Source organism: Ornithodoros turicata, chromosome 7, assembly GCF_037126465.1.
Source record: "Ornithodoros turicata isolate Travis chromosome 7, ASM3712646v1, whole genome shotgun sequence".
NCBI lineage: Eukaryota > Metazoa > Arthropoda > Arachnida > Ixodida > Argasidae > Ornithodoros > Ornithodoros turicata.
In genome coordinates, this window is record NC_088207.1 from 3169979 (window position 1) to 3184279 (window position 14301).

At 44.7% G+C, this 14301-nt stretch overlaps 1 protein-coding gene across 1 annotated transcript; it reads left to right on the forward strand.

Annotated features, from left to right (window-relative positions):
• Positions 1 to 531: 531 nt before the first annotated feature.
• LOC135399703 (uncharacterized) lies at positions 532 to 13297 on the forward strand. Its single transcript, XM_064631436.1, has 9 exons — positions 532 to 603; positions 682 to 723; positions 1212 to 1253; positions 1767 to 1808; positions 4227 to 4256; positions 8160 to 8228; positions 9155 to 9196; positions 10894 to 10929; positions 13187 to 13297. The coding sequence occupies exons 1-9, from the start codon at positions 532 to 534 to the stop codon at positions 13295 to 13297; spliced, it is 486 nt and encodes a 161-aa protein (XP_064487506.1).
• The last annotated feature ends 1004 nt before the right edge of the window (positions 13298 to 14301 follow it).

The window sequence follows — 14301 nt, forward strand, 5'->3', positions numbered from 1 at the left end:
GATGATGTTTACTGTATCACTTTATCTCAAAGTGCATAAAACTTTCCTCAATGTTCGATACGATTTTGACAATCATTTCGCTGCCATTGGAATTGTTGCACTTGTACCACGAAAAAGTGCGAGGACAAGTGACAGCCACTTGCTACATTTTTCTTTCGCTCCTTTTTTTTTCTTTTCAGTTTGAACTGCGCAACTTAAGAGAAGGATGGGATAGACGAGAATATCGTGAAAGACTGCGCAAGCTTCCACTACTTATTAACGAAGGCCAGTGTCTTTCGGTTCTTCGCCGCAAATGTACATACATCACCATCGTGCATCTTTCGTGTGTTATTCTGGCATGCCCAGCCCTTCTCGTACTTGGCGCATTTCAAACTGAACAGATTGCACCAACGAGCATCAGAACAGCCGTGTTGACAGTCATCCGACCCTGCACTTGTCATATGGAGTGCACGCGCGTGCTCGCGTAACGGCATGCTTTCTTCAGTACGGATTTGAATAGATTAACCAATTATGTAATCTTAATTCGTTCACATGATACAGGAGAAGAGCAGACGATGTTTCTCTACGGTTAAGTCCAATGTGTTGTTCACTGTCGAACCTTTGGTACGGGACAGAAAGAAAGACAAATACTCCATCTTCATTGTTGCCACTTAAGCGGAAATAAAACTGGTTCTTTTACAGGCTTTGTTCGACTACGTTGCAGCCCTCGCAGAACTAACAAAGGTAACTTAGGTGGTGGTGTGAACAGCTTACCCTTGTCTTCACCAGTCACGGGGCTAACTTACAGCATCTGCAGTAAATACTGCAGGACATTGCAGCAATGCTCACTTACTTACGGCACGTCCTTGCCGTAAGCGGGAGCGAGGGACAAGAAGATATATGATGGTTTCATATGCTTTTTTTTTTTTTTTTTTTTTTGCAAAATGATATTTTCCTTGTTCGTTCTCTCACTGTCGCGTGCATTTGACACATCAACTTTCGCTCATGGGGAGATAAAGGAAGTGTTGACCTCTACACTGTACAAGATATGGATATGTAGCCTTAATCATTCACACCTGTCCCGCTCGACATCGAAGTTAGAGGCGAGAATCGGTTGTGCAAGTCTACATCCTCTCAGCATAGCTCAGTCGTAATTCCGTTGGTTGTAATTGAATTTCAGTGATCACGCTGTGCAATAATGCAATTCCGAGAATGAATCGTTCTATTTGCAGTTCGTCAACGCGGAGGCTGTGAAGGTGGAGACAAACGCCTTGGTACGCATATATTTTCAGAGACACTTTCAACTACTTGGAGACTCAAAAATATACATGCGGCGTTGTCGTGGGCTAATCGCGGTTACTCACCGGCCATATATTTGCGTGCATTACAGTATTGATTTCAACGTGTTAATGCGAACATTCCCGCGACCCGTTTCTTTATTTAACTCGGATATACATTTTTAAAGGGGGCAGATGTATGCCAAAGAATAATGAGATATATCGTTTCTTCAAACCCTCACCATAGTCGGTAGTGTGCAGTAGGTTCCGTTCATTAACATTAACTAAGTGAAAAAGGCGAGCTTATCTTCCAATCTTGGGATCTCGGGTTGTGAACGGGACTGGTTCATTCTTTCTGCACCAATGTCTGGCGAGCCTTAAAATGATGAACTCGTGAATTTTCGTTCCACTGACGGCGAACGGCCGTTGTAATACCAATGCGATAAGCAATGTCCAATTTCGGTAATTACACACGGCAGAGTATGACTGGGTTTGCGACTTTATTTGCAGGTTATATCTCTTTGGACTGGGCACGTGTCTCAGGTTCGCAAGGTAATGAAGCGAACCCGGAGCGGTTTTGTGAAGGATGAGTCAATGAATATTTCTAGTTATTTAGCCATTTAAGAGCCTCTAGTAATAATATAAGTTGGTGAGGTCGTTGAAGTTTTCTCTTTTATTTATGCCATGACTCACCCCATTGTTGCACGCGTTTTGATCCTCTATAGGCAGCGGCTGCAATCGGAGAGGAAGTGACCTCGGTAAGGGACACACATGAGGCGTTTTGCGTGCTATTCAAAGTATAGCAATTTTTTTTTCCGTAGCTTTGGAGTAATCGCCAGTCAGAAAATTATGTCCCACGGATGTCTATCGGATATACTTTGACGGAGGTAGGGATATCCGTAGAATAATGATATTGCTCCAGCGGATACACTACGGAGATCCATTAGGCCGGGCTTCGAACTTCCTACGAACGTCCACCTTGCAGACCTACGGCTACGGATGTCCCTCCATAAATATCCCAGTGGAGCCCCACAGAGGTATTCCGATATGAACATTGGGATCTGTTTCGGACAACCGTGGGAGATGGTTTTCTGTCTTTTGCCCTATTTTCTTTGCCCTCTATCTCTGATTTATAATGTCTCGACTGTCTCAACCAGGCTCTCCTAACAATGTCTGGACAATCTGGAATTCCAATTCTAGAGGTAAGCTGGACGTTCCACTTTGTGCTATATTAAAGATTTTCAGCAAACTGTTCTCGAACGGACAAAATGCGAATGCAAAGGCAGCTATACCTGATCGTATCCGACGTGCGTGAAGTAAGTACGTTTAGCAGACCGACCCCAAACTTACTGACGCTATGAACGGCGACTCTCCCGGCACCTAAAGGATGGAATGTTAAAATCCCTGCCACCAGGTCCTTCGCACGATACGCGTACAACTACAGCTCGCAGGATGGGTGTGGGTTTCAAACGGCAAAAGGGTGACAGCTTCTCTTGATGTCATCTCTCGTGCTGAGAGGCGGCTTCTCTGTAGGGACAGTCGACAGGGTGTTGCAGGTGCGCCATCGCGTTTCAAGCGATAAATACAAAATTAAAAAAAAAAAAGTCCAAGCCCAAGGAGAGGCATGTTCGTCCCAAAAGTACACTCCGTCACTGCATCATAAAAATGATAAAATACTCATTGTTATGTTGCAGTGCCGGAGTGTACTTTTAAGTAATACAGAACAACACAACGGTGATCCAAATCACAGGAGAGGCGTCCGCATTCTTCGCACGTTGTTTACCTGAGATGCCAAAAGCTGCTTTGTCTTTCCTCTTTCCTTGTCATCGTCCTTTACATACTTTATAAGTGTGTAGACCGTCTTCCGTCTACACGCTTTTGAAAGTCAGAAGTTTACACTAGAGATAAGCAGCCGTAGAACATGATGTTTTCTAGATTACTTCAGTTCTCCACGAAAGCGTCACTGTTAAATTATGTGCCGTAAATTTATATAGACAGCGTAACGAACCACAAATATCTTCCTCGCATAACAAACAGATTATTTTTCAACCGGGTTTTCTAACAGCTGAATGCATGATATTCAGATAAAGCAACGAATAGCACGTATTGACGTGAGTTGTAATTTAAGTCGGGGTTATAAGCATTCAGCAAGAAAATGAAAACGCGATAAGGTGAGACGTTCAACAAATTTTCGTAATGCTTTCGACCCTTGTTTATCCCGCATTGACTGTTTCTAGCGAGATTTCCGGATAACGAGGAATCTGGATAGATGAAAGGCAGACACGTCAGCGGCTTTCAATCAAGCGTACGTTCGTTTGGAAAGTTGTCCGTGGTCCATTTGCGCATAGAGTTATTCCATCTCCATTGAGCAGTTGCGGTTGACGCTAAGCCGATCATTGTGTCATCATGGATGCAGCGTAGAGATTCCATTTCGCCGTTCATGGTCACCCGAGAAATATAATAAATAAATAAAATAATAAATTATTCATCTCTTCGAAAAGTTTAAGAATTGATCTCGCCCTATTGATTGGGCCCACCCTACCCAAGGCCCGACGGTTGCCAGCACCAGGAGACATGAGGAGGGGGCCTGGGGCAGGACTCATCCGGAGTCACCCCTGAGAATCGTAATTTCTCTCCTGTCTTGCTAATAATGGTAAAATAGAGAAAAAGACCGCTTCTAGCGGATATCGTTGTTCTAATGTCAATAACACAAATTGTTATTTTGCATGGACCACCCCGTATAACATCATGCGATCTCTCTTGTTGAACTTTTACTTTTCTGAGAAATAATTCTACGCTTTTTGTCAAAATAGTGTATCACACAACTGGGCTGTCCGTAAATAGGTAGACATAATTTGATTAATGAAACAGTGTTCCGGAGCCTTTGTTAACAAAGACACAGTACTACGAAACATAACCTAAGCCTTACGTGTGAATCTCATTGTTTTCTCTTCTTGCGAACCTGCAAAGGGCAACGAACTCGGTGAATGGGCCAAATGGGTAAGCAAAAGCCGAAGGCTTTCTCATATTTCTAAAAAGCATGCTCTTTAGAGGTATTAAACATACCTTATTTTTTTGACGAAACCCTTCGGAACTTGCATGGTATGAGAGAACTGATTAATAAGCATCCTGAGAGGATGTATATATCCTGACAAGTAAAACACATAACTGAAACTTAGTGACCTTGAAATATTTATTATCCGAAGTCGCACACTTACCCCAGCGTTTTTCGAAACATTATGTGAAGTCGTTCTTGGAAATAACAAAATGTCGCTTCGTCATATTCATTTGAATGTCCAAGCTTATTGCAAACTCTTTCTCTGCAAGTTCACTTTGATATATGCGAGATGAAATTCAGGAGACTAGATGTGAGGAATAAAACAAACAACGAAAGTGTGACTCAGAATTTTATCTGTCAATAGAGTGCGATATAGGCGCGGTAGCTTACCCGACTACCGGTAGCGGTCTACTAACGCTCGCTATTATTCAGGACACTGACAAACAAACTCAGATTTGCGAACACGTGCGAAAAACAGGTCACACGGTAGACTTAGACACCCCGAACATTCTGGCAAATGAAGTGCGTTGGGAAGTAAGGAAGCACCTCGAATCCTGGCATATCAAAAAGAATAAGGAACGCACGAACAAACAATCGCGTCCACTTCCTGATTGCTATATGCCCTGCTTGACAAATAACGGGATTGGATGTCACGGTATTTCATTTTTGATGAAGAAATCGGTATGGGTTTCGAAAATCTATGATTTTAACTGTTTTAAAGTGGTAGTTGCCAGTGGAGTTTTAATAGTTTAATTGAGCATAAGTACACCTGGCACCTGCTCCACTTTCATCAACTCAAGACGTCATAGCTTTGTGCTGCCGTCATGTCCTTGCTCTTCTAATCATGGGGAACATCTTGCGGCTCAACCACAAGATATTCCATAGCAGACGACAGGAACTATGGTGTCGTCTGCTACGTGCACGATACGCCGTTTCTGATATTCTGGCGCCGTGCGAATGCTCAACATGGCACGCATTGGCGCATCCTCATCGTGAGCAGTTTTCTTCTTCTTTTTCTTCCACTAGAATATTCCGTGGAGATGTCACTCGTGTGAATACACGCATACTGTATCGCATTACTGCTGGGTAACTGCTGTACAAGGTGTATGCATGAAACTATCCATGGACCCCCCCCCCCCTTGCCACTCGTATGAAATACCCAACTTTCCAGCAGAACTTCGTACGGGAACTCCACAAAACTGGACACTGACCGTGTGTTCACACGAGCGATGTTCTTACGGAAGACTGTAGATGCGTATACGAAGAGAGGAGTCAAGTCCTGTAGATCACATAAACCTGATCACAGTACCTGAGGAAGCGTGGACCTCCACGCGAAAGCTTGTACAAATTAAACTTAAACAAAAATCTTCAGTGTCGGCTTCTGTATTTTGTTTATGGAAGACTGGAGTGGAAGAAAAAGCAAAAATACTGCTGACGAAGCAGAAGTTCCTCCCCGTATTATATTGAGCATTCACACGGTAACGAAATATGAAGAGTGGTGCACTGCGCACTTAGTAGATGACACCGCTACCGTCTTTCCCTGTCGTCTGCTACAGAATATCCTGTCGCTGTGTCGCAGGATATTCCCCACGGTTTGCAGTGCACGCGAAGGCACGACGTTGAGCGCTCACGTGACAGCAGAAAACTATGATCGTTTTTCGCAGCTTCCGATGGAGTGTTATGGGAAACGTCGCTCGTCTAAAGGCACGGTAACACTCCATGGACGCTATATCGTGCGGTTGTTAGGGTGGAATCCAGTCTGGATATTTTTTTATCCTTCCTGGTTTGCCCTGAAGGTTACGTCATGTTACACTGCGCTGGTCCTAGCGTCTGATACGATGCAGTCCTTTTCGTTCTGTAAAAGTAAAAAAAAAAAATCGTCAATTTTTTTTAAAGCTCAGCACATATACTAGGAGCTGTTGTGATTGACTAGTGAGGAAGTCAGAAAACGGGTTGGTTCTGGAGTGAGCCTTAGTGGCTGTGCAGGGAAAATGCCACCATGTTCAAAGACTGCGCAATCCTTTTTAATTGGCTACCATCACGTCCCAGAACATTAAGGGTATGAAGGACTCTCCTATCAGAACCGTGGGTTCTTAAGTGTTACTGATGGAGAGGACGTCGAAATTGCCGCCACGCCCCTCATGATGGACTGACTGACAATGTTGTTTATAGAACCATGTATTTGGCATCCTAGGTGGGTGTGGGGAGCATGTTTATTTAAAAAAAGACAGGACCAAGAAACCAAGCACACCCTACTCGGAATCATGAATAATCCACCCTACGAAAAAGAAGGGTTTGAAAAGGTGGAAGCTTTAGTTACCACCTAGGTCAGTATAACGTCTCATAAAGGTTGTAAAAGGGTGGTAAAAGCGATTATCATATATCCAAATTGCTACAAACAGGCGTACGCCCCCCTCGCTCACTGAATCAGAAGGGGTCACCCTATCATTCGTGGCAGTGAGTGAGGTAGCACGTAAAATTTTGCAACCTTTTAGGCACAACATGTGCGACAACTATTACCTCCTAAATGGTGTAACTGCTCCACCCTTTTTTCTGAGAGTGTGGGTACGAACAACGTTGAATGCGGTTTGGGAAAAGAGCGTACTGTCTCGAATTACGCGTTCTTTTCCTCTAGGCGTGACCCCGTCGCACCAGGCTGTCGTTCAGGAGGCATATATATTCAAGAGTACCCCATTTGTATGCCAGATATCCTGCCGTAGAACGCGAAAGCAAAGAAGCGCGTTAAACAAACTTGCTTATGGACGTGGTTCGGTTGCGTCGATCAGCATAGAGACTATTTCGGTGAACACTTCGGATAACAGTATCGCTCTCTCACACACCATAAATGGGCACTAAAATGCAAAAACAAGTTCATTAGAAATCGCGTTCCAAGCTATGTGAATTTCGTACTTGTTATCACAATAGGCGATTTCAGATATTGCCCTTGTGCTCCGCATGGGGGACCTCCGTCGCCCAAGTCACGCGCATCGCACAATGCGTCGTGGGAAATGGTTTACATTCGTGCTTGCCTGCCTGTTACTCGAAGGAAGGAGGGAACACCGAAACCGTTTGCGCACTTCTTCTTCTGTCTGACTCATTCAAACTAAATCCCAAGGTACAGTGGGGCATTCACAGCACGGCGCTGTCTGGCGGGCCATCCATGCAATTTCTGAAATCGTCTATTGAAAACTTTGGTTCCGTTACGGAGCTACAATCCACATTATACCGGACTCTTTCTCGCTTCTGCGATAAGCAGTGAACGTCGTTTCAGCTCGTGCATCGGTCTTTTTAGCCCATGCTGCGAGTGTACGCGCGTGCACGCCATGGAGCAGTCCCGGTGAAAAACATAGTGCGCGTTGCGAAGCGCATTGACGTCGCCGTCCGAAGGACGTGGAAATAAATGTTGTCGGCGGAACATTCGGCGAGAACTGTTGTAGGCTACAATTCAGTGAATCGGTATTGAAAAATGAAGCAGTGCGCATCATGCCGCGCATGTTCGGAACAATACGATCGGACACGTCACGAGCCCACACGACCCCGATAGGTAAGCGTGCGCTTGTCCGGCTGTCTCATTGGATGCCGCCAATCTTTGCTTCCTGGGGATCCCATTCGTTGCCGCCAAAGACGGCTCTGTTTTCACTGCGTTTTCCTTCTAAACGATAGCGCTGTGTGAGCCAATTTTGCTTGTATTATGCTAACGGAAACACTGACTTTCATTTGAGATCAAGTTGTTTTTGCATTTTAGTGCCCCTTTAACATCAGAATAGCGCTTTAGAATGAGAAACATAACTGCCTGAACGTATGCTCTTGGAGCGATTTTACTAACTGAAAGTGTAATGATGTAGACGCTGTGCAATCAACTACTAAGGCTGAGACCGTCAAGGGAGCTTCGTGAAACTCTCACCTTGGCCAGGGTAAGCCACGTTATTACGTTTCTTCATTGTCAATGCATCAAGTTTTAACATCTGGGTTTTCAAAAGCGACGTTGTCAATTGAGAACATGAACGAACTCTAATAGGACATCTTTCCATCATCCACACTTTCTCATCCCTTCCAAAAGCAAAAGTAATCCCTTCCACAATGGGGCAGTGCAGCGCGATAACGGCGGGGAATGACCCACCACATCATCATCTCATTAATGCGTGTGCGTGTGAGAACATGGGTAGTGTTTTCATAATTTCCACAAAGCTTCATCGCAATCCCACTCACATATTAACCCAGACGCGCTGAGGTAGGGTATCGCAATTCCTGCGGTGAAACACTTTATTCCTGTTTGTTGTTGTACCCTTTGTTGCCACGGAGCTAACTTGAGAAAACGTGTCAGTTTGTATTGTCGTTCTCAGGATCTCGCGAACCTTCTCAAAATCATGTGTAATAGCCTGCACTCCAAATCGTAATGGCAATGGTTCTGTCGGTATTTCTAGATACATCCTTCTCGGTTGCCCGCCCTACGAAGCTTTCAGATCCACACTTTCAGTGTCTCTAAATCACCTGCACTCTCGCCCTCTCATTATGCCAAGATTGCTTGCTCCGTGGCCAAATCCAGCCCATCACCGTTCTGCACTAAAAGCACTTCTAAACTTTTTTGGATCCCGTAGCACTTCGGCCCTCACTGTGAGGTGCCTCATTATTCCATTGCACCCACCAGCAATGGCAATGGTTGGCTAGGAGCGTGTTATATGGTGTAGCTCTGTGTTAAGAGTGTGGTTCAGTTGCCAATGTGTTTTGCCAGTAAGTTTATTCTTTATCTAGCGGATCTTCTTTCCCTTTCAATGCCATTTGTCTTGACTTGCCATTCATAACGTTGAATCCTCATCTTTGAATTGATTTGCCCACACAGGACTTGCCAACTTGGAGGGACTTTGGAAACTATAGCTTGGAGGTAAGATACGGTTACACGTAGCATCCACGTAGACGGGAACTTGTGCGCAATCTATGAAGGATACTATTTCGAACCTGATTCTGAATTCATCGTTTCAATCATAATCATCACCAGGACATATGGTCACTTCGAACTGTAAATAGTTTTAAGTGTGTTAAATCCTCATGTATCACGCCGTCGCTATAAATTATACGTTAAGTGGTAACCTGACGTATGTTAGATTGGGTACATGTAGAAAACTGGTTCTGTGAACTGAGCCTTCAGTATACCGGCTTGAAAAAAGGAAGACATTGAATACGTCAAACTGGGATTCGTCCGTAACACTCCCGCTTTCTGATCGTAGGGTTGCCGGTTCGTAGCTGGCTGAGAATGCCACTATATTGGTGACTGGGTTTACCAACCTCCTTTCGTCGGACTGAGAGTGAGGGCGCCCTAACAGTGGTCGAACGCTAGGCTATAGGGCGCTCCGTAACGCATTCTGTTAACGCTATTCCTCAATATCCGTGCCAATTACAGTGAACTTGAGTAAATTCGGCACGCGCTTCATATTCACCCTTTTCTTTTTTCTTTTCCTTGATCCATTTTTCCATGTATGTGCACCATTCACAAGGCGCTTTAATGGACTGTTAATGGGCACAATAAAACCAAATCAAATCAAATCAAATCAAATCAAATATTGATGGGGTAAGAAAGCGACCTTAGCAAATTTCCGAGTCCAGTTCGTAAAAACTTACGTAAAACTTAAGTTAGATTATATTCGCATCGGGCGGTGGCAATAACACTGTAAGAACAAATGTCGTTGACCCCGTGATTCTGGGTGGCGTAGTCTCCTTAGTATAATTTATTGACACGCTTTCTGGGACACCCTGTATACGGGTTTCTTAATCCGCAACATATTTTTGAACGAAAGTTATGAGAGGAGCATAAATGTTGTTTTTGCTGTTCAGTTGTACGGCGAGGCGGACATCCTCCCGAACAGAGTGTAACTACTAGATAAATAATTCGAACAAAGTGTAACTAGTAGATAAATAATTACTTACAATTCATTTAACTCAGTAATTATGGGCGAAAATGAGTTAGCAGAATGCAAGACAATCCACGATGAAAGCCAATCTATTGATCTAAACCCTGAAACCAGCACGTACGTTGAAATATCCATATCTGAATTTCGCTATGCTCTCACGCACAAAGCCGGCACCTGTGCTACTCTCATCATTTTTGTATTAAAAATTTGTAACGCTTCAAAGAAAACACCCTGTACGTAGAATGTAACAATCGGATGAGGCTCGTCGGTAAACAATGAGAAATCGCCGAAGCAGACCACAGTTAGAGACGACACAGACACACAGACAATTGTTTGAATTCGAGGCTCGTCAGCCATCCTGCGGTGCGCGTCGCTCTCTGAAATCCAAGATAAGTGATGTTCCTCAATTCACAGATGTGGTTCTTCCACGCCAGAAGTCACGAAATTCGATGAGGACCGAAAATATATTGAAATGATATCGCCAAAGACGCGCAAGGGGGGAAGATAAGCATGAATATGTTCATGTGGGCTGCTGGAGTAAAGGGCGGTCTCACATTTCGCGTCGTCCTTATCTCCGAGGAAATTTAGACTGTGCTTCAGAAATCACTCGGGAGCAAACCTCTTTCAAACTTGGTCGCGCACGCTAACATAGCTCTTACTTTATTTTTTCAAGATGCTCAATGGTGTTATCAGGAGCGTGGTGGAAAAGGTAAGTACAGTAGGAACTTCCTGACCTCCCCGAAGACACATTAGCATTTCTAGATGTGATCCGCAAAATATCGCGAAGGAGGGTCAGAAACCGCTTGTAAAGCAATATAAACCTCTTCATAACGTTACATTCGTTTCTTGTGGGTATCTCTCGCAACAAAGTGTTCCACATGGTTGGTTGGTTGTCTGGTAGTTGTCCCAAAAACAACATTATTTAAATGGTAATGAGCGAGAACTTTCATTGCCAGCGGGTCGACATGATGTAATGAAGCACCTGACAGCATCGAATTTTGCTTTTCTTTTCTTTTTCGGTAAACAAGACTGCCTTGGCAGAGGAGGAAAAGTTATGAGTTTCACCGGGACTTGACAAACATATATTGAAAAATAAGTGAGCATAACGATATAAGAATTTGTGGTTACTGCTGTTCCAGAACCCGTTTGAGCCATATCCTCTAAGATACTCTTAATTACACAGAGAAGGAAATACAATTGAGAATGGTCGAGCACCACTCCGCGGTGCTCGATCGGTGGGTTGGTTTGAATTTTTCTAATAATGACCCAGGGACAATAAACGGAAGGCCACGTCGAGGAAGAGCTGCTTTCGAGTCCAGCCTATTCGGGAGGTCTACTCTCCCATGCTGTAGCTACTATGTGAGCCTGCCATCGCATTAAATGTTTCAATTCACATTATGAACGACGGTACCAAAAAGCAAAGTGATGACAGCCAAAAGCCAAATGGGAGCTTCACTCATATCACATCACACTCATGTGTGTTGTGACACGTCTGTGTTGCAACCTCAGAATAGTTACTTTCCACCATGTGGACGAGATGCCCTTATTTCGTCCTCTCCGTATAGGTATGATTATGTATATATAAGAGACCAGTACAGGAGAAGATGTGAAGAGAGTATGTGCATGTCCTGTTCCTTGAATGAGGTCCCTTGGTATACTGAACGAACGACTTAAGAGCGAAGTGAGCTGGTGACTAGAATACATGACGAACGAACCTCTAGAGAGTCTGCAACAAGGTTAAGGCGGAGGGGATAGTAGGTCAGCTATTGCTTACTGACGGGAGTTCCCACACGGAGCGGATTCAGATGGTTTCTTTCAAAAGCCGCCTGGTCTGGTCATTATCAACAACCCTTACAACAGTATCTTGCCACATAAGAAAACAGCCTTTACGACATACAAGAAGCTTTAAAATTTCTGAAGTTCGATCTGTATCCCAACAAACAACAGATGTCCTGACAAACGTCTGCAGGATGTCCTATCTTGGACAATAGGATATCCCTGGTGGGATCAGCCTGAATATCCTATTGATATCCATGTGACATCTAGGAGACCAGGATACGGACATTGTTTGAACGTCGCAGGTATATCCCTGCGATGTCACTTCAAGATATTGGGACAAATGTGCGACGTTTATGAACCGTACGTTGTTCTGACTGTTAAAATTTAATATAATGTGCACTTACTTTTACTTGATACATCCGCAGTGACGATGCCAGGATGAAGGGAAACCAGAACACTCACAATAGCCTCTGTTGCCATTGCTGGTGGGACTGTCGGGAATTACCAGCCACTTTTCCAAGGCGCCAGACGCTGTTGCGAGTGCTGACATGGCTGCCAGCTTACTAACGCCAACCGTACTAGCCGTACAAACATAGTCAAAGAGTAACCATAAAACGCGGTGCCAGTGAATTAGAATGCTGTCACACCACGGAAGGTCTTGGTATCGGTTTTGGAAAGTACTTTGTGCTAAATATTCACAATGACTCGGGTCGTGCACAGAAAGCCGAGGGGATGGCTTTGCACCTGCTGGTTATTGCGGGTAGACCCGCGTAAACCTCGGAGACAAAGCGGGGTATACCCGCGCCTTACTGGCAACCCGAGATGACACGGAAATGTCTACCCGCGAAGAACAAAATTGCGCGGATATCCGCGGGTATACCGACACCCGCGCTCATTTTTACTCATAACATCTTCATCAAACGACAAAAAGACACAATCAGTGTTCAAGTAGATTTCAGTAATGACAGGAGCTATGGCGGATCAAGTACAAACACCCGTCTTTTGAGCGAACAACTGACCGTTAATGTATATAGCTGTTGATTTTAGATACTGCTCAAGTATGGGCAAAAAGCCAGTAACAGAGATGCCCGCTGGCGATTGGAAACGAGCGATGTGATCTGCCAAATAGATCCTCACCCCGGCCAGAAGCATGGATTCACATGATAGTAAAAATCTTTTATGTCTAGAGAAAAGGTCCCCGGAAAAATGCCTCCGGGGATTACGTCACTAGGAAAAAGGTCACTCAGCAAAAAGGTCCCCGGAGGTTATCTCAGAAGTACGTTCCACGGAGACTCTAATCCGTTCTAATCTCTCTCCGTCTCTCTCCGTTCTAATGCTATAGCGCGAATTTTCATGTCATTTGTGCATTGCTGACATGGTCTCATGCTTAAAGGGGGACTATCGCATCCGCCGAGGTCGATTGCAAATCTACAGTCCCATTTTACTCCTCGTTCACCATTGATAATCACGCCGAAAATCCGAGGCGAGTTAGTGGAGATGTTTCTGTGGAATTGGATCTTACGCATGGCAACAGCAGACGACGCATGTTGAGAGCATTCCGTAATTCCCTCTCTGTAGACGTCACTTGGAAAACGCCAATCAGAGAGCGCCCCTTGGCGGGGACGAGACCAATCAGGGGGCGCCAGAGAGACCTTGGCGTCCGGGAGTGATGGGGTGTGATGGAAGTGATGGCGGGAATGATGGGGACTGTAGGTCGCGGTGAAGTCTGAGATCGGTTCGTGGAATGCTGTTTCTGGCCTGTGTCCTACGTGTTTGTACAGCCAAGAGCGTAACACCACCAGCTTTTGGAGCGAATTTTTCGAATGGGTTGATAGGTAAGGGAACAACCCTTTTTATTTCGGGGTTCATACTTCCAGCACACGTGCTGGTATTCTAGGTGTTGTCGGGTGTACTGCAAACATCCGCCCTCCGAGGCCTCACTCGTAAAGGTGAGACCCCTACACACGCATGGTTGTGAGACATTTGAAGAATATGTTCGACTTCCATTGGAAGAGGATTGGAACAATTTCTGCAACACACCAGATAAGCATCAACATATCTAAACGCGTGGACATCACCAAGGGGCACCAGAGCAGTGCACAGTTGACTGTCTACAGATGGTAGAAAAATATCGCTCAGAATAGGTGCCATGCACGACCCTCTGCATATTCCTGTTGTTTGAACAAACACGTCTTCGTCGTCTCTGATGTAGGTAGGGATTAAATATATCTGCAAAATGTCTAAGGAGTTCTCTACAGATACACCATGCAGGTTCTGCAACTTGACCTTGTCGTTTAGTTGT

Bases quoted from the DNA above. Each gene is read 5' to 3' on its own strand.
- LOC135399703 (XM_064631436.1), top strand. From the start codon at position 532: ATGATACAGGAGAAGAGCAGACGATGTTTCTCTACGGTTAAGTCCAAT. The intron at 1,254-1,766 runs GTACGCATATAT...CTTTATTTGCAG, and splicing joins AGGTGGAGACAAACGCCTTG to GTTATATCTCTTTGGACTGG. The intron at 9,197-10,893 runs GTAAGATACGGT...TATTTTTTCAAG, and splicing joins TTGGAAACTATAGCTTGGAG to ATGCTCAATGGTGTTATCAG.